Source organism: Ictidomys tridecemlineatus, chromosome 2, assembly GCF_052094955.1.
Source record: "Ictidomys tridecemlineatus isolate mIctTri1 chromosome 2, mIctTri1.hap1, whole genome shotgun sequence".
Taxonomy (NCBI): domain Eukaryota; kingdom Metazoa; phylum Chordata; class Mammalia; order Rodentia; family Sciuridae; genus Ictidomys; species Ictidomys tridecemlineatus.
Genome location: NC_135478.1, coordinates 44,261,745 through 44,288,088, shown reverse-complemented (window position 1 = coordinate 44,288,088; position 26,344 = coordinate 44,261,745). Strand labels below are relative to the sequence as shown.

Genomic DNA, 26,344 nt, shown 5'->3' with positions numbered 1-26,344 from the left:
CTTACTCAAAGATAGATCATATATTATGCCATAGGGCAACTCTTAGTAAATATAAAGGTGTGGAGATAATACCATGCACCATATCTGATCATAATGGAATGAAACTGGAAATCAATAATAAAAAAAGGAAGGAAAAATCCTGCATCACATGGAAAATAAACAATATGTTACTGAATGATCAATGGGATACAGAAGACATAAAGGAGAAAATCAAAAAATTCTTAGAGATAAACGACAATTCAGACACAACATACCGGAATCTATGGGACACAATGAAAGCAGTTTTAAGAGGGAAATACATTTCCTGGAGTTCATTCCTCAAAAAAAGAAAAAACCAACAAATAAATGAACTCACACTACATCTCAAAACCCTAGAAAAGGAAGAGCAAAACAACAGCAAATATAGCAGAAGACAAGAAATAATTAAAATCAGAGCGGAAATCAACAAAATTGAAACAAAAAAAATTGAAAAAATTGATAAAACTAAAAGTTGGTTCTTCGAAAAAATAAATAAGATCGACACACCCTTAGCCATGCTAACGAAGAGAAGAGAGAAAACTCAAATTACTAACATACAGGATGAAAAAGGCAATATCACAACAGACACTATAGAAATACAGAAGATAATTAGAAAGTATTTTTGAAACCCTATATTCTAATAAAATAGAAGACAGTGAAGATATCGATAAATTTCTTAAGTCATATGATCTGCCCAGATTGAGTCAGGAAGACACACACAATTTAAACAGACCAATAACAAAGGAAGAAATAGAAGAAGCCATCAAAAGACTACCAACCAAGAAAAGCCCTGGACCAGATGGGTATACAGCAGAGTTTTACAAAACCTTCAAAGAAGAATTAATACCAATACTTTTCAAGCTATTTCAAGAAATAGAAAAAGAAGGAGCTCTTCCAAATTCATTCTATGAGGCCAACATCACCCTGATCCTGAAACCAGACAAAGATACTTCAAAGAAAGAAAACTACAGACCAATATCTCTAATGAACATAGCTGCAAAAATTCTCAATAAAATCCTGGCGAATCAAATACAAAAAACATATCAAAAAAATTGTGCACCATGATCAAGTAGGATTCATCCCTGGGATGCAAGGTTGGTTCAATATACGGAAATCAATAAATGTTATTCACCACATCAATAGACTTAAAAATAAGAACCATATGATCGTCTCGATAGATGCAGAAAAAGCATTTGACAAAGTACAGCATCCCTTTATGTTCAAAACACTAGAAAAACTAGGGATAACAGGGACATACCTCAATGTTGTAAAAGCTTTCTATGCTAAGCATCAGGCTAGCATTATTCTAAATGGAGAAAAATTGAAGGCATTCCCGCTAAAATTTGGAACAAGACAGGGATTCCCTCTCTCACCACTTCTATTTAATTTAGTCCTTAAAATACTAGCCAGAGCAATTAGACAGACAAAAGAAATTAAAGGCATAAAAATAGGAAAAGAAGAACTTAAAAATATCACTATTTGCGGAAGACATGATCCTATACCTAGAAGACCCATAAAGATCTACAAAGAAACTACTAGAACTAATAAATAAATTTAGCAAAGTGGCAGGATATAAAATCAACATGCATAAATCAAAGGCATTCCTGTATATCAGCAACAAAATTTCTGAAATGGAAATGAGGAAAACCACCCCATTCACAATATCCTCAAAAAAAATAAAATACTTGGGAATCAACCTAACAAAAGAGGTGAAAGATTTATACAATGAAAACTACAGAACCCTAAAGAGAGAGATAGAAGATCTTAGAAGATGAAAAAATGTACCCTGTTCATGGATAGGCAGAACCAACATTATCAAAATGGCAATATTACCCAAAGTTCTCTACAGGTTCAACGCAATGCCAATCAAAATCCCAATGGCATTTCTTGTAGAAATAGATAAAGCTATCATGAAATTCATATGGAAAAACAAAAGACCCAGAATAGCAAAAGCAATTCGAAGCAGGAAGTGTGAATCTGGAGATATAGCGATACCAGATTTCAAACTGTACTACAGAGCAATAGTAACAAAAACAGCATGGTACTGGTACCAAAACAGGCAGGTGGACCAATGGTACAGAATAGAGGACACAGAGACCAATCCACAAAATTACAACTTTCTTATATTTGATAAAGGGGCTAAAAGCATGCAATGGAGAAAGGATAGCATCTTCAACAAATGGTGCTGGGAAAACTGGAAATCCATATGCAACAAAATGAAGCTGAACCCCTTTCTCTCACCATGCACAAAAGTTAATTCAAAATGGATCAAAGAGCTTGATATCAAATCAGAGACTCTGCGCCTGATAGAAGAAAAAGTTGGCTCCAATCTACATATTGTGGGGTCAGGCTCCAAATTCCTTAATAGGACGTCCATAGCCCAAGAGTTAAATACAAGAATAAACAAATGGGACTTACTTAAACTAAAAAGTTTTTTCTCAGCAAGAGAAACAATAAGAGAGGTAAATAGGGAACCTACATCCTGGGAACAAATTTTTACTCCTCACACTTCAGATAGAGCCCTCATATCCAGAATATACAAAGAACTCAAAAAATTAAAAAATAAGATAACAAATAACCCTATCAACAAATGGGCCAAGGACCTGAACAGACACTTCTCAGGAGGACATACAATCAATCAATAAGTACATGAAAAAATGCTCACCATCTCTAACAGTCAGAGAAATGCAAATCAAAACCACCCTACGATACCATCTCACTCCAGTAAGATTGGCAGCCATTAGGAAGTCAAACAACAACAAGTGCTGGTGAGGATGTGGGGAAAAGGGTACACTTGTACATTGCTGGTGGGACTGCAAATTGGTTCAGCCAATTTGGAAAGCAGTATGGAGATTTCTTGGAAAGCTAGGAATGGAACCACCATTTGATCCAGCTTTTCCCCTTCTTGCATTATTCCCTAAAGACCTTAAAAGAGCGTACTATAGAGATATCACTACATCGATGTTCATAGCAGCACAATTCACAATAGCTAGACTTTGGAATCAACCTAGATGCCCTTCAATAGATGAATGGATAAAAAAAAATGTGGCATTTATACACAACAGAGTATTACACAGCACTAAAAAACTACAAAATCATGGAATTTGCAGGGAAATGGATGGCATTAGAGCAGATTATGCTAAGTGAAGCTAGCCAATCCTTAAAAAACAAATGCCAAATGTCTTCTTTAATATAAAGAGAGCAACTAAGAACAGAACAGGGAGGAAGAGCATGAGGAAAAGATTAACATTAAACAGAGACAAGTTTGGGGGAGAGAAAGGGAGAGAGAAGGGAAACTGTATGGAAATGGAAGGAGACCCTCATTGTTACACAAAATTACATATAAGAGTTTGTGAGGGGAAATGGGAAAAAAAAACAAGGGAGAGAATTGAATAACAGCAGATGGGGTAGAGAGGGAAGATGAGAGGGAAGGGGAGGGGGATAGTAGGGGATATGAAAGGTAGCAGAATACAACAGTCACTAATATGGCATTATGTAAAAATGTGATTCTGCAACTTGTATTTGGGGTAAAAATGGGAGTTCATAACCCACTTGAATCAAATGTATGAAAGATGATATGTCATGAGCTTTGTAATGTTTTGAACAACCAATAAAAAAAAATCCTGCAAAGGGAAGGATTCCAGTGTCTTCTGACACTGAAGAGAAAATTCTAAAGTTAGCAGGGAATATCCTACATAGTTCAAAATTTCCCTGGAAAACCCCTCAGGAAGGTGTATTGTAGAGAGCAGCTCTCCTTCACCAGCATGGCCAGCTTCTCCCTAGTGCTGGAGCAGGTGGCTATGAGCTTAACTGCACACCAGGAAAGTCAGTAGTCAGAATAAAAGGAGAATTCAGGCCCAGAACTCCCAGACTCACACACAGAGCTGTGCCACACTGGAGCACCGGGAATGGGGACCCAGCTTGGGGGACCTTCATCACCCTTAATCTCCCTCCTAATCTCCCACTGACTCCAAACATACCCTCTTTAAGTGGAACAGTAGGATTAAATGGCTGCTCCTGTTTTTTTTTTTTTCCCTAAGAGCTTCTAGTCAAGTGAATGAATTAAATACAAAAGAAATATGATTCTATGATATCATAATTTCACGTTGGTGTGATTTTACAAAAAGTATGAAAAAATCCATATTATCAAACAAATTTACAATACAGATAACCAAAGGAGGTCTTGAATTCTAAAGTTAACTATTGGGACTCTAATTTGACATCTGCCTTGAAAAGGACTAGAAAATCTTGAAAAGGACCTCTTTGTGCCTCAGTTTCCGCAACTAAAAAATGGAATCTACCTGTGGAACTTTTGTGGGTATACAAGGAAACAGGACAAGCAAGGAAAGAGAACAGCAAAATGCCTAACAAGGGCTAGAGCCCCTCTCCCTTTATAATAACAGATGAGGAGGGAGAGCATCTGGGCAAGACTAAGCAGCTTGTTAGAGGTCCCTGCAACAAGGCAGGGAGTTCCAGACAAGTTTTGGGGAGCTGGAAATAGACAAAGATCTCTGCTGGAAAAAGCAAGCTCAGAGCAACTGGGTTAAAGAGCCCAGGAGGTAGAATCTGATGCCTTCTCTGGGATACTGTGCAAACAAGAGGGTGAGAAGAAGGCAAGGAAAAGCTTCCAGAGGATGAACAGCACCCAGTAACAAAACATGACAGACCCACCCACAAGGCAAGACTGTATAGGCACTGCATTCTCCAGAGGCAGTAAACCAGCCATCCCTACCATAGTCCCTAAAAGAATACCTAGAATGACAATAACTCTCCATGAGCCTTTAAGCACTTCAGCCCTTCCTGGAACCTGTGGCCCAGGCACAAATAGGCCTTCAGCCCATCCTGGAACCTCCTCCTATATATCCCACACTACCTGCCCCCAGCTCTACATCCCCTCCATCCCCAGCAACTCTGGGCTCCAAGACCTGGATCTTACAAGATCCCTCCAGGATTCCAGATCCCAAAAGACACTCATCCACGATACACATAATAAGTAACAATGACTTATGGACATCCTGGAGCTTGGCCAGTCAAGCCAAGTGTCCAGCATCTGCCTCCCTTCTGCCAGCTGCTGAGCCTTTGTCTACTATTCTGGTGAAGGAGAATTAACCAGGAGGCACTGCTCTCACTTTGATGAAACCTGTCTCACTTGGTACATTGGCATATGCCAAGAACTGAATATATCTTCCACAGAACACCTCTGCAAACTTGCAAGAGCTGGAGGGACAGGGTAAAGGAGATTCTTCGATTTTGGTTGTGATCATTCCTTTGTATTCGAGGAGGGGTAGACAATGGAAATGGGTGGAAGCTTCCAGAGGCAAAGCCTGGGCTCTGAGCCTTGCACTCTTGCTAGGGTATGAACAGTGATTCCCCATTGCCTCCTTCCCAAGGCACTGGCAGAGAGAACCAAAGCAAATTTGGGAGAATGGGTCCCCCAATGGTTGGAGCACTAGCTATGCTCAAGATATCTGCCCCTGTGTAATTAGTGGTGGCAGCAGAGACACTCAGGATCAGACAACCCAAGTATTTTGATTCCTGATCATTGCAGGAGGGGCCAGCCACTGCCACTGCCCAGGAACCTTGCCTGGTGATCTGGCAACAAAAAAATCAGCCTTACCCATCGTGACGGGACATGCCAGAGCCTGTGATTTGAGGACAGGAGCATTGAATTTCCATGACAAAGTCACAGGATGCCAGAGCCAACATTCAGTGCCGACAGTTGTCCTGACATGACAAGGCGTAGAATTATGCTCAGCTGCAGCTGGGCCCTCTGAATCAGATTCAACAAGGCTGGGCCTGGGAACCTAACTTTTAAGCTCCCTTCCAGGTGACTGAGGCAGTCAACCCAGCACTACTCTGCAAAATGAATCAGTCCAGCTTGCTGAGTTTATCCACACAGTTGTTGATGGTTCACGTGTTCCAGGGTGGCCCATGCGTGTGGCTTGGAGAAGAGTCAGCTTCTGCCCTGCAGGCTGCAGAAAGTTAGAAGCAGCTGGGCTCACCTGGGATCATCTCAGAAATGTACATGTCTAGGCTCCATCACCTGGGATTTGATTTCTGAGGGACTCAGAATCCAGAGGGAAAACAAAAGCAATGCCTAACAAGAAGGGAACTTGGACACTGATGGCTAGGGAGACAATTCCCACAGAGAAGGTAGGTCTATGGAGGTAGAGTGTGATTTCACAGCATCAGGGAAAGACTTGCACTTACCCAGCACCCCTATGTAAGCCATTGGCTGCTGTTAGCACTGCTCATATTTGCAACATCCCCTTGAGGGATTATTCAGGATTATGACATTCCCTGCTGGCATCAACAAGTGCTAGGGCTGGGATTCAAACCTGGGCAGCTTAAGCACTTGCTCCTTCTGTTTTCCTCCTCTTCCTGAGTCCCAGGCTCAGGGAAGAACATCTCTATCCACCCAGATTTTTTTATTTTTTATTATTAATGTTTTGGGGGGTACTTGGGATTGAACCCAGGGGTGCTTACCCATTGAGCTATATCCCCAGCCTTTTTGCATTTTATTTAAAGACAGGATCTTGCTGAATTTCTTAGGGCCTCACTAAGTTGCTGAAGCTGGCTTTGAATTTATGATCCTCCTGCCTTGACCTCCTGACCCACTGGGATTACAGGTGTGCACCACCATGCCCAACCACCCAGCTTTTTTAATCCAGGTGCCCTTGATCCCTCATTCACCTTACCCCTTTGTCCAATCAACAACTAAGGTCTAACCCTTCTTCCACCATCCCTTTCTCTCTAACTCCTCCTATAACGCCTTCTTCAATATGACCTGGGATATGTAAAATACAAGCTCAACCAGATAACAAGTCACTCTGGCTCCACCTTCATAAAGTCTTCCCACAGTGTTCTGAAGATACAAATCTTCCTCCCAAGTCTGCCTTGGGGGCTTTTCCACAGGCTGTTTTCTTTCCTTAAATGCTATTCTCAGAGCCTCTCTGCTGGGGGCCTGCAGCAACCTCATGGGGATGACATAACCAAGATGGGTCTCCTGTTTCCCTGGAAGATAGGGCCACAGAGTTGGAAGTGGGGGGAAGGCCAGGGAGTTAGCTGCTGGGCAGACAGGCTGGAGTCAGACTGAGAAGGGAAGGCTACAAACTCCACCATATGGATATAAGCCTGTGGAATATAATGGCTGTGGATAACCATGCATCATGGGGGCAGCATGGAAACTCTTAGGAGCAAGGAAAGTAGTATGTATTTGTGCATGTCAGTGGAAAGGGTCTCAAGTCTCATATGTTCACTGAAGGTCACAGTAACTCAAGCCATTTTCTTAGTGATTATGCAAGCAAATTCACATTCACACACTATTGGTGGAAATGTTAATTTTATTCATCTCTTTGAAAGGTCATTTGCCAATAACTCCCTCAATTTTAAATCTGCATGTGCTTTAACCCAGCAGTTTTAAGTCTATCAGTGATACTCAATGTAGCATCCTTTCAAATTAGCAAAAGGAAGAAGTGGCCAAAATGGTTACCTGAAAAATAAATTATGACAGGTGGGTCCACAATCCCTTTTCTCAACCCTTGAAGCCAGACATGTTTCAGAATTCATAATCTGCTTGCATTTGGAGGGGAATGAACCCAGAGACACTTTACTACTAACCACATCCCCAGCCCTTCATTTTTTATTTTGAGACAGATTCTCACTAATTTGCTTAGGGCCTTGCTAAATTGCTGAGGCTGGCCTCAAAGTTGTGATTCTCCTGCCTCAGCCTCCTGAGCCACTAGGATTACAGGTTTGCACCACTACACCCAGCAACCTGCTTGCACTTTGGAAAGGTAATATGAAGTACATACAGGATGTTATATAAACCCCAACAGGGTCAGACAGAGTCCCTCATAATCAAATATGCAAATATTACTGCAGCCAACGTTATAAATATTTCTGCTACGTAATATGAGTAACCTCCTATTAACGCAGATCAGGTTTGGTCATTCAATGAGATGCACCACTTTAAAAACAAAACAAAACAAAACAAACAAACAAACAAAAAACCTTGGGCTGGGGTTGTGCTCAGTGGTAGAGTACTTGCCCAGAACAAGTAAGGCACTAGATTCGATTCTCAGCACTGCAGATAGATAGATAGACAGACAGACAGACAGACAGACAGACAGATAGATAGATAGAGCCCATCAACAACTAATTTAAAAATATTTTTAAAAACCTTTCCATTTCTTGGTTTTATAACTGTGGAGAGAAGAGCCAAATGATGAAATAATAAAATAATAATGCTAGCAAACATTTATTGAGCCCCTACATGTGCAGGCCCCATTGTAGGAGCTCTGAGCACACAGACCCACTGGGCCCATCCTGAGTACTGTTTCACTTCATTGTTCTGGCTCATCTAAGCCCCCTTTATCACTGCTGCCACCACTAACACCTACTGAAGGCTGACTCTATGGCAGGTACTCTTTTAAACGCTATATGTTCATCATTTCACTAAAACCACACGACACCCAAAGGGTAGTGCTGTCATTGTTCTAACATTATCCAGATTTATCCTCTATCATCCAATCAAGAAATTGAGACATAGCTTGCCCAAAGCTATCAGCCAGTGTGCCATTCCTTATTCCCTTGTCTCTTACCTCTACATTCTACAGTGCATGTGCATTAGATGCACCTGTCCCTGGCACATTATGTCAGGTGGGTCCACAATCTCTGTTGTTCCTAAGAACCCAGCCATTATGGCTCTAGAACCTACACTCTTAACCCTATGCTTTCCATCTTCTCTAGATAAAGTAAAAGAACATAAATAAAAGCCACACCATGGGGCTGGGGCTGGGGCTGCAGCTCAGTGGAAGAGTGCTTGCCTATCCCGTGTGAGGCACTGGGTTCGATCCTTAGTACCACATAAAAATAAATAAATGAATAAATAAAATAATTTTTTAAAAAGCCACACCATGCTTACATTCAGATCCATAACCAGGGCACAAATACTTTTCCGTGGCAACCAGCACAGAGACCTGGAAAGGAAGCATGTTCTTTTCCCACGAAAGGATACCCAGCAAGAACACCCAAACACATGGCCAGAGACCATGTGTATCACACACCATGCCCCAGGGCACCATGGTCTATCCAGCTTGGGATCTGCCCCAGCAATCTGACAAGTCCACCCAGGACCATCTACATACAGGCTTTAATTTGTATTGAGGATCAGCCCAGGGTGTGGGAGCAGGGTGATATGCTTGGGCAGAGGTAGGTTTGTCTCCTCACTGGATCCTGTAATGCCTACTGCCACTGCAATTCATCCTAAGCTTTGTATAAAACTGGCTACCCAACAGACTGCCACTCAATCCAGGCTGGGCCAGGGAACTCTGGAAGGTGCACCAAACAGATGCACCTTTACTGGAGATAGCACCAGAAGCAGGAAGGGCCACACTCCCTCCCAGTGCTGCCTTTCTTCAAGGATCATGCCAGGGACCAGTGGCAGCTAGTGCTCACATGCTACAGGATATAAGGATGAGGGGAGTGAGGGTGGGGAGGGGTGCCCAGGAGAAATCATGCTGCCAGCAACTGGGGCAGGGAGGGGCCCTTAAGCAGGGAAATGCCTGGCCTTGTACCAGTTTCCACTTCACCTTTCTCTCTGGCCTGCCCTGCCCTCTGGTTTTGTTTCACCTCTCCAGCCTTAATCAAAGGACTTAATTCAAGGATTCTGTAAAAGGCCTCCTGTGATCCTTTTTCCAATATATACCTCAAAAACCAAAGTGCACAAATCTTAAGTATACAACTTTATAGCATTCTTTACCCCCATGTAATTACCAATCAAATCAAAACATAAAACATTGCCAGCCCCTAGAGAGAAAGTCTCCTCTGGCCCTTCCTGGTTAAAGCCCTACCCAAAGGTAACCAGGACCCTGACTTCTAATAGCATGGATAGTTTTGCCTGTGTTGAATGAAATATGTATACATGAAATCAGGCTGCATGGACTCCATCCCTGGCTTCTTACATTCATCACTGTCATGTGTTCATCTGTGTTGTAGTGTGTAGCAGTAGTTCCCTTTCTCATCATTGACTATATTTCATTGCATGAGTACATTACAATTTGCTTATCCATATGGCCATGGGTGGACTGGGTTGTCCTCATTATTTTTTGATAATGATGAATAAAGCTTCTATGAGCATTTATGTACAAATCTTTTGGTGCTCACACATTTCTCTTGGTTTGCATCTAAGAGTGGAATTGCTACAGTGTAGGTAAGTGTATGTTTAGTTTGGGTAGTTATTGTCAAAATGAAATTCCAAACTTGTTGTACCAACTCCCACTCCCACTAGCAGCATGTGTGAGTTTCAGTTTTCACCCACACTTTGATTGTCTTTCTCATTTTACCCATTTTGATGAGTATGTAGTGGTATTTTGTTGTTATTTTTCTGGAGACTCCTGAAGTTAAGTATCTTTCCATATGTTTAGAGGTTGTTTGGATATTTCTTGGTGATACACTTGCTCAAGTCTTTTGTCTTTTTTCCAAATTAAGTTACCTCTTCCTTATTGGTTTGTAGAAGTTCTTTATATATTCTGGATATGAAGCTTTTCTTAGGTATAAGTATCTTCTCCCAAACTTCAGCTTGCCTTTTCTCTCTTAATGATATCTTTAATTTTTTTAAAAAATTTGGTTTTTTTAGTTGTAGATGGACACAGCACATTTATTTTATTTATTTTTATGTGGTGCTGGGTTATCGAACCCAGTGCCTCATACATGCCAGTGGAGTGCTGTACCACTGAGCCACATCCCCAGCCCTAATGATATCTTTAAAATATATATATATATATTAGTTGTAGATGGACACCATACCTTTATTTTATTTATTTATCTTTTATGTGGTACTGAGGATCAAACCCAGTGCCTCACATGTGCCAGGCAAGTGCTCTACCACTTATTTATTTGGCGCTAGGGAATGAACCCAAGGTCTCATGCATGCTGAAGACACAAGCTCTTTCACCAAGCTACACACCAGTTATTAATTTCAATAAAGCCTCACTTAGAAGCTTTTCCCTTTCTAGTAGTACTTTTGTATCTTGTTTAAAACATCTGTGCCTATGGGGCTGGGAATGAAGCTCAGTGGTAGAGTGTGCTTAGCATGTACAGGGCCCTGGGTTCAATCTTCAGCATCACCAAAACAAAGCCAAAACAAACAAATAAACAAAAATCCCCAAGGTATCTATGCCTCACAAAATTTCATATAGATATGCTTCTCTATTATCTTCCAGAAGCTCTATGGATTTGCCTTTCTCATTTAGGTCCTCAACAGCTTTGGGTGATTTTTGTGTATGGTGTGAGGTAGAAGTAGCTGGTTGATACTTTTAAGGTAAATTTCTGTTGGCAGCGATTACAAGCCAGGCACACAAAAAGACCAATGTCTATCACTCCCAGAGGATGATATAGGTTCCCCTACAATCTAGTTCTTCAAACTTTCCAGAAATGTCTAGCTTCACGTCACTCCCTGAAGGACAACAGAATTCAGATATGCAAGTCCCTATTGTTTGAGAGAATGCTGGAACACAAACTACATACAAAGCACTCCCAACTATATAGAGCTTCGTCTTCCCATAAGCCCATTTTGAAAACTGAAGGTAAATCAAAATTCTCTCAAGATGTAATATGATAAAGTAGGAACATGTACAGGGACAATGTAAGGCAGCACCTGGCTGAGATCTGATGAACACCCACTAGGTCCTTCCTAGACTGGGAGTCAGGGAGGCACGCAGAGCCCCAGCTCACCATGCTCACAGCCTGGGGAAGTGATCAATAAAAATGGAAGGGAAGAAAGTGAGCAGGCAGAGGTGCTCATGAAAAGGCCTGTGTCATAAGATGTGAGTCAAAGCCTGAGCATGGGAAGGAGCTGCCCCTGAGAAGAGAAGGGTTGGGGCGTTCTGGTGAGGAGGAATGGTATACACACCCACAGGCTGAGCAAGGGAAGGGCCTGGGACATCACTGGAACCTCCATGAGACCATAAGGTATATCTCAGAGGGGCAGGGCACATCAGCAGAAGTAAGAAAAAGTCTGGATTTTTTTTTTCTAAGCCGAAATAGAAACCATTGGAGAATTCAGTTATCTTCTTGAGCATGTACAACCATGGTAATCCCGGCAACTCAGGAGACTAAGAGGGGTAATTGCAAGTTTAAGGCCAGCCTTAGCAACTTAGTGAGAGGGATGAGGATGTAGCCATGTAGCTCAGTGGTAGAGCACCTCCAGGTACTGTTAGAGAGAGAGAAAGAGAGACAGAGAGAGAGAGAGAGAGAGAAAGAGAGAGAGAGAGAAGTCCTCTATAAGGTTGAAGGCAACTGGTCTACCTTGAAATACTTCTATCACAACATGATTCACATTATGTTTCAAGCAGAAAAGGAACCATGGAGACCCCATCAGACTTGACTGTGTGCGTGCACACAAACACACACGCGTGTACTCCTCCAAATATTAAAGTTAGAAAACACAAATTACCCCACGTTGACCTTCGGCAGCCAATTGGTCAGCTCATTCCCAATCTTATTTCTTCTATATCCCAGCCCAGTAAAGCAAACTCCAGCCATCACATCACTCGATACACACCTGCAGAATGTGTGAATGAATGAACGAATGCCTCCTACTCTATCAAACAAAATGACCATAAACCCAGGAAAGATTACTATTTCACATGATCACTTTCAAATAAAAATCATGAAAGAGCAAGCTTCTTTCCATACAACAAGGTAGGTGGCCTTTGCATAGAGAAAAAAGAAACAAACAAACAAACAAATCACCTTGGAAATAATTATTACCACTTGCTTCCTCAAGGAGCAACCTACAGTACACCTATTTTATATATTTTAACATTTACGGTAATTTGTTCAAATGAGTCTGGTCTTTCAAAAATGCCATGGAAGACTTACACACATTGGACCAAAGTGTCAGGAACTGTGATATTCCCAGCATCCAGAACATAGAGCAAGACTCAGAACCCTTGGGTTTGGTTAATGTCATCCACTCCTCAAAATCCCAAAGGCTAGCATGACAAAATGGCTTGAAGCGCTAAAGCACAACCAAGTCTTTGGTTGTAAGATACCTTTGTTGGGCTGGGGGTGTGGCTCAGTGGTAGAGCACTTGCCTAACACATGTGAAGCACTGGGTTCAATCCTCAGAACCACATAAAAAATAAACAAACAAAATACCTTTGTTACCTATATTTTCTAACTTTTTTCAAAAGTACAAGGAAAATTCTTGAGCATTCTCTATAAGCCCACAATCTACAGATAAGTCACATTTTGGAGTTTTATCCTTTACACATGCACATGCATGACTTAGGAGCCCAGGCTCCTAAGTCAGTGACAGGATCAAATCAGCTCTGCTGCTGGTGGATTTGCCCTGATGAAAAGGCAAGATGGGAAGATGCCCCACCAGGTGGGAGTAGGCTTCAGAGGGATGCACAAAACCCGACAAAGCAAATGCTCAGTCGATATAACTACTGCTATTTGTGTTTTCAAAGAGGAGGTATGAAAGAACTTGGGACAGACCCTAGGTTCAGCAGAGAAGCCACAAGAAGAAGGTTCACCAGTCCACACCATGGTGGAGAAGAAACCAGAACCAGGGAATGCAGGTGCCTGGAGGAAGCTTAGCACTGCAGTACGGCCTGAGTCACAACCCAATCCCTCCCTACCATATCCCTTTGTTCCCTGAGAGGTGAGCTATGACTCACATGGACTCTGGTCCTGGGTTGCACCCTTGTGATCTGAGTTCAGGCTGCCCTGCCCACAGAGTCACTATGCCTGTACTCCAGATCCTGTGCAGTTCCAGACCCTAGGGGGAACTCTGGGTCTCAGGAATAGTTGACAACACTAACCCCAAAAGTTCTCTTTTGGCCTGTGGCTATTTCTTCTCTGGGGGCTCCATTCTGACTTAAGTCCAATGCATAAAGGAAAAGTCCAAGAGCATCACTGTAGTATCCACAACCCATTCGTACCCTCTAACTCCCTTATTCTTTTTAAAAATTGTGGCAAATATACATAAAATGTACCACTTTAGCCACTTTTGAATGTATATAATTCAGTGGTATTCACAATGTTGCAAAACTATCACCTCCATCCACTTCTAGAACTTTTTCATCTTCCCAAATGGAAACTCGATGCCCATTAAGCAGTAATTCCCTTGTCCCCTCAGTTCCCAAGCCCCTGGTAACTTCCACTGTTCTGTCTGAATTTGCCTAGTCCCAGGTGCCTCATGTAAGTGAATCCGCCCCTTTCTGTCTGGCTTATTTCACTGAGAATGATCTTCACATCTCATTAATGTTGTAGCAGGTATCAGAAACTTCTTTAAGATTAACATTTTGCCATATGTTCATACCACATTTTATTTGTTCATTCATTCATTGATGGGAGCTTGGGCTACTTCCATCTTGTGACTATTGTGTATAATGTCACTGTGGATATGGGTGTATACACATCCACTTGGGCCCCTGCTTTCAATTTTCTTGGGTATATGCCTAGAAGTGGACTTACTGGACCTTGAGGTACTTCCATGTTTGGCTTCTTTCATACTTTTAGGATTCTGGCACCATAACAGGAGCAGCCGCCACAGCCGATGATCAAGGAGTGCTCTCTCCCTCTGCATTATAGTCTTCTAAGGCTTTGGCTCATTAATTCACTTAGTCTTCAGAACTACTCCCAGAGGTAGGGTGTGATTATGTTCAGCCCCATTTCATATAGAGAGGTTACCCCCTCTGGCAGTGCCAGTAGCAGGTGTGACACCAGTTCTCCACTGAGAATGTGGTTGTTCTGTCTGTGTACATTCCCTCATCCTGATGGTGCCCTTGGGGAGGCTTTCCTTGCTCTGGACTGAGAACAGCTCAAGGGAGTGGGGGAGGGAGGCTCCACTGATTAGATTAGTCTAGACTCATTTCTTACAGTAAAAAATTAAACTCTATGGTGAGAAACGGGATTTGTTGGAAGGTCACTGGATCAGCTCACACAGTCCCCGGATCCAAAGACCAACCCTCCCCTCATGCTGTCACCATTCCACATGCTGGGCCTATCCTCACTACCTGGTGTCTCTAAGCATCTTTCCATGACTTCTGAGCAAGTTAACATGAGCTTGAGGAAGCCCACAGCCTGCACTGCCTGGGCCTATAACCAGCCCTGGACTGATCATCACAGAGGGTGGGGAACCATGACAGGCCCAGCCTGGGCCATAGCCCTGCTCAGGCTCAGGAGAATGGGGCTTCTGCCAAAAGAGGGGAGCAAGGCAGGGCAAGTGCCTAGCACAGCCTTGCCATCTACAATAGCCCCAAACTGGAAGCTGCCCAGTAGGAGGGAACAAAACAAGGTTAAGTAAAGTTGCAACATCTACTCAGTGAAACATTTTGTAGCTGTTTAACAAATAACAATTATGAAGACTATGTAGCAACTTCGGTGGGAGAGGGGAAACCTTATTCAATAACATCTAGTTGGAAAGCCAGGTGTGTGTGTGTGTGTGTGTGTGTGTGTGTGTGTGTGTGTGTGTAAAGCCAGGTGTGTGTGTGTGTGTGTGTGTGTAAAATATAAACACACACATGCATGTACATCCACATATATGCATACACTTATGTAAATAATTCATAAGTTTTAAAATGCAGGCAAGAATTGCCAAACTTTCTGGTCTAACAAACATTGTCTGAGCCAGGTGAGGTACTAGGAAGGACAGTAATATGGAGAACAAAATAAAGCGGGGAAGGCAGAGGGGAGTATTAGATAAAGTAGTGAGTGTTTAGATATGATGACCAGGGAGGGCTGACCCAGTTATGCAGACATTGGGAGAAGAGCATCTCAGGCAAGAGGAGCCACAAGAGCAGTGGCCCTGAGGTGTCCAGCCAGAGGAGCAGCACTGAGGCTGCTGTGGTTGGAGCAGGGTCATGAGGGGAAGAGCAAACTAAGAGCAGAGTTAGACAGGAAACCTGGCCAGATTACATTGGCTCTATGGCCACTGCGAGGGCTCAGGGCTTTTGTGAAAGTAAATAAGAGCTATTTGAGGGCTTTGACCAGAAAAGTGGTAACCTGCCCAACTCTTTTTGAGAGCTGGCTTTGACTTGAGAAAGAGCTGAAAGGATCTAAGGGCAGAGGCTCGGGGACCAGCAAAGAGACCACCACACAGTTATTAGGTGAAAGGGGAGAACGGCGCTAGGAACAGGGAAGGCAAGCAGCAGCCACATGCTAGATGTGCTTTGACAATAGACACAGCAGGGTCTTTTGATAAGTGTGAAGATGAGAGACACACAAGTCAAAGATGATGGCCCAGTTTGTGGGTGTGATCAACCAGAAGGACAGAACTCACATTAACTGAGATGTGGGACGAGGACCAGGACAGTGAGAGGTCCTTGAAGCCAGTGGAAGGAAGGGTTTCAAGAAGAAAACATGACCAGCTGCACCCAACACTGTTGATGGCCTAATCAGATGGCATCAGAGATTGGGCCATTGGAATAAATAATGTAGCCATCTCTGGGAATCTCAGCAAGGGACCAGGAAAGGGGAATAACCCTGAGGGAAATAATGGATTCAAAAGAGAAGAGAATGGCAGCATTATTCACAGCAGCCTAAAGGTAGAAGCAACCCAAGTGTCCATCAATAGAAAAAGAATGGATAAACAAAATGATATACATATTTGATGGAATATTTTTCAGCCTTAAAAAAGAAGGCGATTCTGACCATGCTACAACATGGCCTGAAAGCATGACACTAATAAGTGAAATAAGCCAGTAGGCCAGTCACAGAAGGATAAATACTATACAATTCCACTCAGATGAGGCACCTGAAGTAGTGCAATTCATAGAGATGAAGAGTAGAACAGTGCAGTGTGTACCAGGGGGTGGGGGATGGGGGCATTGGAGCTATTGCTCAATGGATACAGAGTTCCTGTTTCATGAGATGAAAAGTTTCCGGAGATTGGTTGCACAACAGTGTGAATATACTTAACAGTCCTCACCTACACACCTAGTTTATGGTAAATTTGACAGTCATATGTATCTTATCACAATTTTAAGTGGTAGACAATAGAAGGCAAAAAACTAGAGTAACAAATGCACAGAATTCTTTTAAGGAGTTTTGCTCCAAACTGAAGAAAATAAGGGCATAAATAGGGAAAAAATAAGGAAAGGATTTTTTTGTTGTTGCTTCTGCTTTCAACTGAAATAAACAAACAGCATGTTCATTCGCTGAAGACAATGTTCTTGAATATTTAAATTATATTTGAAATAAAACGTCCTGGCACAGCAGCGATGGTTGTACAACCTTGTGAATGTGCTAAATGCTACTTGATTATACACTTCAAGAGAAAGTTTTGTTTTGTTTTTAAATTTTTTGTAGTTGTTGTAGATGGACAGCATGCCTTTTTTTATTTGCTTATTTTTTTATGCAGTGCTAAGGATCAAACCCCGTGCCTCACATGTGCTAAGCAAGCACTCTGCCACTGAGCCACACTCCCAGCCCTCAAGAGAAAGTTTTGTTAGTTTATTTGCAGTACCAGAAATTGAATTCAGGGCCCTGCACATGTTAGGCAAGTGCTCCACCACTGAGCTCTGTCCCTATGAACTGTACTCTTTAAAAAGGTCAGTTTTATGATATATGAATTTTACCTCAATAAAACTAAACTAAAAGCTATAATAAAGTTTTAAGTTTCTGAAAGTCTGTTCTTTTACAGACTGAATTCCCTCTCAGACAGCCCCAGATACCAACAGTTCCTATGACCAGTGATCTATGGGTAACCACAGCTCTGTGGGAGTTTGAGGCCCAGGAGAAGTAAGGTCATCCACATTTTGGCTGAGACACAAATGTAGCATAGCACACACCATCCACTGCCACTGAATTCACTGCAGACATATGGCTCCTTCTACTTAGGGCCATGAATTCTCGGGTCTCTCATATAGAGAAATGTGACAGGAAAGAAAAAAAAAAAAAAAAACCTTTCAACTCAACTCAGAGCAAGAAAACCTGCACCTTCCACCTCAAAAATGCAAACACATGCTGTCCACCTACATAGTCATACGTAACTTAACAGTGGGGATACAGTCTGAGAATTGCACTGTTAGACAACTTCCTCATTGAGTGAACATCAGTATATACTTACACAAACTTCAATGGTACAGGTCAATCACTGGATTCAGCCTCTTGATGCAATCAAGAGACTCAGTAAGATACCACGTGATGTTTTACAGTAAACTATTTGTTTGAGACAGGATCTCACGTTTCTCAGGCTGGTCTCGACCTCTTGGGTTTAATTGATCCTCTTGCCTCAGCCTCCTGTGTAGATGGGACTACAGGTGCACCACAACATCTGGCTAAACTTTTTATAAAATCTAAAATAACAAGAAATAGTATAGTAAATGCATAATCCAGTAGTGCTGTATATAATCGCACATGCTACCCTCTTACACAACTGGCAGCACAGCACATCTGTTCACACCAGCATCACCACAAACGTGAGGCATATGTTGTGCTACAACATTACCATGGCTACCACATCACTAGGCGACAGGAACTTCTCAGCTCCATTACCATCTCAGGGGACCAGGGTGGTGTATGTGATCCACTGCTAAACAAAATACCATGATGCAGCACATGTCTCTAACCGCCAAGGAACCAGGGACAGACTCATTTTGCAATCAGTCAAATGGGAGGGAAGGGGTTCTTTTCAAACCTTCCCTAATCTGTAACATCACTCATGCTTCCAACCCCTTTTTCCTTTCTTCTGATCAAATTCATAACAGTATCTTACTCTCTAAGATGGTAAATTTTATGTGTCAACTGGGTTAAACCATAGTGACCATATATTTGATCAAACATCATTCTAGATGTTTCTGTGAAAGGTATTTTTTAGATAAGATCAACATTTAAATGAGAAGACGTATAGTAAAGCAGATTACTCTCCATGGTTTGATGGGTGGACTTGTTTCAGTTAAAAGTTTAAGAGAAAATGACTGACCTCCCCAGGCAAGAAGAACCTTGCCAGTGGGCCACCTTCGTACAATGACTACAACTCTCCCCTAGTCTCCAGGCTGCTAGTCTATCCTCCCTAGACCTCCACAATTACATGCACCAATTCTTTAAAGTATATCTCTTAATGAATAGCCAATAAGATAGATAGATAGATAGATAGATAGATAGATAGATAGATACAAATTTAGACATCATAATAGTTCTAATTCTCTCCAAACCCTAATTCACACCCAAAACAAGTGATTGCCTAGTAGAATCATCCTGAAGAACCTGTACTTGCATAAAATTTCAAGTCATCAGAGGAATAAAAAGATAAAAATAAAAACCCACAAAATTTAGCAACCTGGGAAGAATAACATCTATTAAGCAAATCAATCATAGTGATTATATTTTTAATGCAATCTTAGATCAAACAAGTGATATTGATTTTGTAGCATTTCTGTGGCTAGTTTTTACAATATAACAAATCATTAGATACTGAATTATATCCTATTCCTTAATTGCTACAGGAGATAGGTATGTGACTTACTGGGGATTGAACCACTGAGCTAAATCCTCAGGCCTTTTAATTTTTGTTTTGAGACAAGGTCTCATTAAGTTGCTGAGGCTGGCCTCAAACTTGCAATTCTCCTGCCTAAGCCTCCTGAGTTGCTGGGAGTATAGACACACACCACTGCACCTGGCTACCACGAACTCTTAATAGGACTCAGCTTTTCTAGGTTCAAATCCCAGCTCTATCGCTCACTGACTATGTGACCCTGTAAGCTACCTCTGTCTCAGTTTTTCCATTCATAAAATGAAATTTTATGCCCCATGAGGATGTTGTGAAGATTACATGAGATAATATACATAAAGCACACAGGGAACTGCCCTGCACAGTGTTTTTCAAAGAGTAGGTTGTGATCCATTAGTGAAATAAACTCAGTGGGCCAAACAACCATTATTTAAAATAACAAAACAGGGATTGGGGTTGTGGCTCAGTGGTTAAACATTCACCTAGTGCAGGTGAGGCAATGGGTTTGATCCTCAGCACCACATAAAAATAAATAAATAAAATAAAGGCACTGTGTCCACCTACAACTAAAAAAATAAACTTTAAATAACAAAAAAGCAGAAATAGACTAATGTATCAAAAAGTTATCAGAAGACACTACACATAAGTACCATTTTATTAAACTTTTATTTCAGATATGTGCATATACTTACACACATACCCTGGATTACAGTCCACATTTTTTTCTTATGCTGGGTCACATAAAAAAAAAAAAGTGTGAAAAGCTAGTAGACTTTTCCACATAGTAACTGCGCAATAAAATTTAGTAGCAACATCTTTATTATCTAATAGATAATATGTTTGTTCTCACAATAGATAGTGCTATCTACTATCATTATAAAACAGAGCTGCTAACATTTCTATCATTTCTGCCACTGGTTTACAGCAGTGCTGCTTAAGAATCTCTGCATCTCCTTCAATTAACTTGCCAACTCTTTCTTCAAATGGACTTGGGTGGTCATTTAAATATTTTCTGACTCACAATGCTGGCCAAAGATTAGTGAGGCCCCGCCCAGGCCAGAACACAAGAAATATGAGTGATCTGTTAAGAAAACCACATGAGTTACAACTACACAGAGCTTTTGTAAAATTAAATCCATGTTGGAGAGCTGCAGTCTTTCACACCCCCTTGGGAGATGTGTCATGGAGAGAGGTTACCCAAGGTCAGCTAAGCTGCACCTTCTGAGACTAGGCAAGAGTGGAGGTGCCAAACCTCAGCTCTGTAACACATTTCCTTGTTTGGGGACAGGGTTTACATCATTGTGTATTCCCCCTAACTTTCCATACACACATACCCCTCACTAGAGACTGGAAATAAAATCTCTATGAAATGCCTGTACTACTAACAGCTTAAGTAAAGGGAGTCTACTAAGTCAAAGGATCTTAGATTTTGAATATCTCAAAACAATTTCTATTACATATAACTTTTTCCCTCCACAAACAAACTAAAAACAAAGTCCCCAAACTAAAACCTCAGTTCCAATTAATGCTTGTTTAAATTGCCTTTTTGAAAAACAATGATAAATAACTATACACACACACACACACACACACACACACACACACACAGTTTGTTTTAAAGGAGAACGCCTCACTCTAGCTAAGGTATCAATGGGTTTGAAGTTTCAACTATAGTTTCCAAGGTTTTTCCTTAAGTTTGGAAAACAAAGTTCCCTATGACAGAAATGTAGTCACTTCACTTTTCAATTCTCCTTTCTTGAGAATAAAATCTCAGATTAGTGCCAAAGCATGACATCTGGAACATATAAGTGTGTGTAGGGATGTAAACTAAACTTTTAATATGTGATATTGTTACTTTCTTGTTTTTATTCCGTTCTTCCAACTACGATGCCAGTGAACTAGGGGGAGGGGGACAAAAACTGCTTTAGCAGCAGAATCCTTTACTCAAATGAAATCCTACCTCTTCACTCAATAAACAAAGCAAGTAAAAATGGGGGCTGATCCCAATATCCACACCATTAACTGGTGCCTGCTGGGGTGGGTCTGGTTTTCACTTCCTCAAGAACTGAAGGCAGGGGTGATGGGAGTGTCTGGTGCATCGCCAGCCAATGCTCAGCGTCTGGAAGCCCAGGCTGCCAGATAACTTCCATGTTACAAATGCAAGAGTGAACGTCTTATCCAAGGTCTCCAACCTTAGATTAGCCACTGCTCTGCACCATGTCATGGTCTTCAGTGAGGAAAAGAAAAATTACATCCCTGGACTTGAAAGGGTAGATCTCTAAGTGTCTCCTCCACAGACCAAGTGACTAGGGGAGCTGAGCAGGTGATGCTGGCAATGAAAAGCACTTGGGTTCCAGACTGACTGTTGTTAAGATGCAAAACTCCCCATGTGACCTACAGGGTCAACAACTTCTATCAAAATCTCAGCTGCCTCTTGGCAGAAATCAACAAGCTGATTCTAAAATTCATGGTGTGGAGGAGGGGAGATAATCAAAACAAGCCTGAAAAAGGTCAAAATTGGAGTAGTCATACTTCCTGATCACAAAGCTTACTACAAAGCTACAGTAGTCAAGACAGTAGACAGCACAGACATTAAGGACGCTGTGAACGGAACAGCACTGAGAGTTAGAAACATTGGCACTGTACTTATGGTCAACTGATTTTCAACATGGGTGTAAAGACAATTCAATGAGGAAGAACAGTTTTTGTTTGTTTTTTTTTTCTATTCCTTTTTTTTTTTTCTTTAAAGACAGGGTTTCTCCCTAAATTGCTGAAACTTACCTTGAATTTCTGATTCCCCTGCCTCAGTCTCTGGAGTAGTTGGGATTACAGATGTAATCTGGGAAGAATAATCTTTACAAAAAATGGTGCTGGGATGACACCATTAAGTATTCAAATACAAAAGAACAGAGTTGGACCCCTACCTCATAGCACATACAAAAAATAACTTTAATCTAAGAGCTGAAACTACAAAACTCTTAGAAGACACAGGCACAAATCTTCATGATCTTGGACTGGACAAAAATTTCTTAGGTATGACACCAAAAGCAGAAGCCAAACTAGAAAACCAGATTAAAGTGAACTTCGCCAAAATTAAAACTTTGTGTTTTAAAGGACACCATCAAGAAAGCAAAATGATAGCCAAAGAACAGGAGAAAATATTTGAAAATCATGTATCTTTTTTAAAGGGACCAGAGGATATATAAAGAACTCTTACAAGTCAATATCTGAGTCACTGTAAAAACACAGCAAGCACTAATGTGGGGTTCCATGTAAATGTTAGTGAGCAGGGAAATTCACAGATCCAGAATCCACGAACAAAGAGGAACAACTATGTCAAGACATTAATCTCCACAGCACACTCTTAGGTAATTACTTTATTACCCCCACTTAACAGATAAGGAAACTGAGGCCCAGAGAGGATCAGTGACTTGCCTAATGTTACCCAGCTGATTTGTGGTAGTGTGAGGATACCAATTTAGGCAATTTGGCTCCAGAGTTATTACCAAAACAAAGACCTCTTCTAGAGCTAATAAGATGATGTTGAAATGGGCAAACTTAGCCATTGCTGGGAAAAATCACAGAACCAAAAATATAGAAAATGTCTTATACCTGGTGTTGCCCAGCAAGCACACATGCCAGTGAGTTATTCCTGAGCATCAACTCTGGGCAAGAAGTCAGGTTCAGACAAAACCCTGAAAGCTGTCCAAACTCCCGACACCTAGGAGGGAGAAGTTAGGGTGTCATGGAGAAGTAATAATTACCAAGACCCTGTGGGGCTTGAGGGGCTGTCTGTGATCTCTCCAGGGGACACGGGGTGAAAACAACACAATAAAAAGGGGCATATGTGTAAATGCAAATTTGGGGAGAAAAAAATGAGTTTGTGGACAAGAGAAAGGTGACAAATATAAGAATGAAATCAGTTGTGGAAGTAAGGTGTGGCATTATTTCTTTGTTTACTGTTTAAATGTTCCTTTGGTAGCTAATACATCCACCTTTTCAATAACAACAAAGATAGATAACCCAATTTAAAAATGAATAAAAGGCGTGAAGACATTTCTCAAAAAAAAAAAAGATACATAAATGGCCAATAAGCACAAGAAAAATGATGAACATGGTTAGCCATCAGGGAAATACAAACCAAAACCACAAGGAGAGCCTGTAAGGTGGTACATACCTCTAATCCCAGCTATTCAGGAGACTGAGGCAAAAGGATCCCAAGTTCGAGGCCAGCTTCAGAAACTTAGTGAGACCCTGTCTCACAATAAAATATATATATATATATAAAGGGATGGGGGATAGCTCAGTGATAGAATGCCCCTGGGTTCAATCCCCAGAACCACATACACACACACACACACACACACACACACACACACACACACACATATACATAAATGAGATACCACCTCATACCCAACAGGACAGCAGTAATCAAAAAGATGGATAGTAAGTAAGGATGAGGATGCAAAGAAATAAACCCTCATACACTGTTGGTGGGGTTATAAAATGGTTCAGTGACTTTGGAAAAAGTTTGATAGTGATAAATGTCAAATATAGGATTGGGGATATAGCTCAGTGGTAGAGTGCTTACCTAGCATGCACAAGGCCCTGGGTTCAATTCCCAGTAACATACACACAGAGTTAAAAAGAGTTACCACATCACCAGCATTGCTACGAATTCAAGAGAAATGAAAACATACTTCCATACAAAGTTGTACAGTTTTACCTACCAGGGTGGTAAAAAGAAGAGAGATGTGCCTAGACAGAGAAAGCACTCTAGAACACAGTTAAATGGAAAAAAATTGATTGTGAGCCATACATGTAAAATGGGATAACTTTAAATGTATTGTACATGTATATGTACTGCATATGTTTCTTTTTTCTTTCTTTTCTTTTTAAGATACCTGCACATAAAAACAAGAAAAACATAAATTCCCTCTGGGAGCAAACCTGGGATGGGAGAGGTGGAATTTCTTTTTATTCTACAACTTCTAGTTGTATATAAGAATACAGTCAGGATTCCTTGTGAAAAAGAATATTTGCTTTTCTAGTCAAAAGGGAAGAAGAGAGGGAAGAGGCCCTTGGAGGTAGGCAGTGTGGGAAACTCTGAAAGTGGACTCAGGCAAACAGCATATCGAAGTCAAGACAGAGGGAGCAAAGGTATGAAGAGGAAGAGCCTCTATAGTATCTGAAGTCCTGGGTTGGGCCCTGTTGAAACATCCTGAGAGTGACCAGCATGCAGAGTGGGAGAAGACAAATCAGGACAAACCTGGAAACAGCCAAGTTGCAAGTGTGCAGAGCCCTCAGGAACCAAGGGCCTCCACTGATCTCCAACTCTGGCCAAGGGCCCTGGCCTCTCTTTTTGGAGCATTCTAGTTTTGACTTGAGCTCCAAGTCTACTTTTGCCTCAGCTTGTGAATCTGTCTTGGAAAAGTCAGGAGATACCTAGGAACTGAAGGCAATGATCTCCTGCAGACTCACCGTTTTGTGGTACACAGAGGCCCTGGGGCAATCCCCCAACACCCTAGGAGTCCTCACTATGCACTGGCATTATGCCAGGGTCAGGTATTTAACCAGAGGCAGCCTCTACCTCCCAGAGCTGACACTTCATGGGGATGTGTACCACCTCTCTTGACATCACTGCATCCCAGATGAATTTTCTGGGCAGACCCTGCTCACCTCCAGCTCTCCAAAGCTGTCAGTAAGTCATTCATGACTCCAACTTCAATCTCCTGATATAGAAGATGACAATAAGAGGACTTTGTCACAGTATGTTTAAAGAAATCATGAGGATGCAGGTAAAGAGCCAGCAGCAGAGTGCAGCCATTCCAATCAACTAGCATTTGAGGGTTGCTATCTCCTCCTCCCACCACACACACACAGAGTCATCTGTGAGACTTACATCATCTAAGAGCCTGGTAACATCCCCCCACCAGTACTGGGGATAGAAAACTGGACCTGGTACCTGCTAGGCAAATGTTCTGCCACTGAGCTATACCCCAACCCTTAAACTTCCCAGACTGACCTTGAACTTGTAATCCTCCTGCTTTAGCCTCCCAAGTAGCTGGTATTAAAGGCTTGTGCCACTGTACCCAGCTCCAGACAATTCTTTATCTGGACCTTTACAAATGCTGTTTTCCTTCTATCCCTCACCCACACCCCAACCACCACTACCACCACTAGGGGCAACTAGCAGCTATTCTTTTTTCTTTTTCTTTTTTTTTTAAGAGAGTGTGTGTGTGTGTGTGTGAGAGAGAGAGGGAGAGAGAGAGAGAATTTTTTTTAATATTTATTTTTTAGTTTTCAGCAGACACAACATCTTTGTTTGTGGTGCTGAGGATCGAACCAGGGCTGCATGCATGCCAGGCGAGCGTGCTACAGCTTGAGCCACATCCCCAGCCCCACTAGCAGCCATTCTTGTCTGTATCTTCTTAGATGTCACTTTTTCCAAGATACCTTTTCGTCACATCTCTTCCACCATTTTATAGATGAATCACCAAAACTCAGAAAGGCAAAGTTACTAGCACAAGGTCATATTACCCAGATCTCATATTCTTTATTTGTTTTAAAGTATGCATATTTTTAAAAAAATATCCTGACTTGTCATTAGACTTTATTTATTTATTTGTTTGTTTATTTATTTATTTATTTTTATTTATTTATATGTGGTGCTGAGAATAGAACCCACTGCCTCACACACTAGGCAAGTGCTCTACCACTGAGCCACAACCCCAGCCCCAGATCTCAAATTCTTAATTCCTGGGAATCTTTTTTTCTTTATTTGGTTTAATTAGTTATACATGACAATGGAATGCATTTTCACATATTATACACAAATGGAGCACAACTTCTCATTAC

At 41.5% G+C, this 26,344-nt stretch overlaps 2 protein-coding genes across 4 annotated transcripts in view; one reads left to right on the top strand and one right to left on the bottom strand.

Annotated features, from left to right (window-relative positions):
* Window positions 1-26,344, bottom strand: part of Arhgef3 (Rho guanine nucleotide exchange factor 3) — a 311,883-nt gene that overhangs the window by 280,439 nt on the left and 5,100 nt on the right. Inside the window, exon 1 of one of the 3 annotated variants that reach the window (XM_005317224.5) lies at window positions 18,101-18,311. The exons of the other annotated variants lie outside the window; for them this stretch is intronic. The gene's annotated coding sequence lies outside the window, so the exon portion shown is untranslated. Of the gene's footprint in view, window positions 1-18,100; window positions 18,312-26,344 lie in introns of those variants that run through there. 3 annotated transcript variants of the gene reach the window in all.
* On the top strand, window positions 24,723-25,397 carry Spata12 (spermatogenesis associated 12). The gene is given in 4 exon segments (XM_021732554.2): window positions 24,723-24,975; window positions 24,978-25,046; window positions 25,049-25,219; window positions 25,222-25,397. Coding segments are annotated over 4 exon segments (669 nt in total).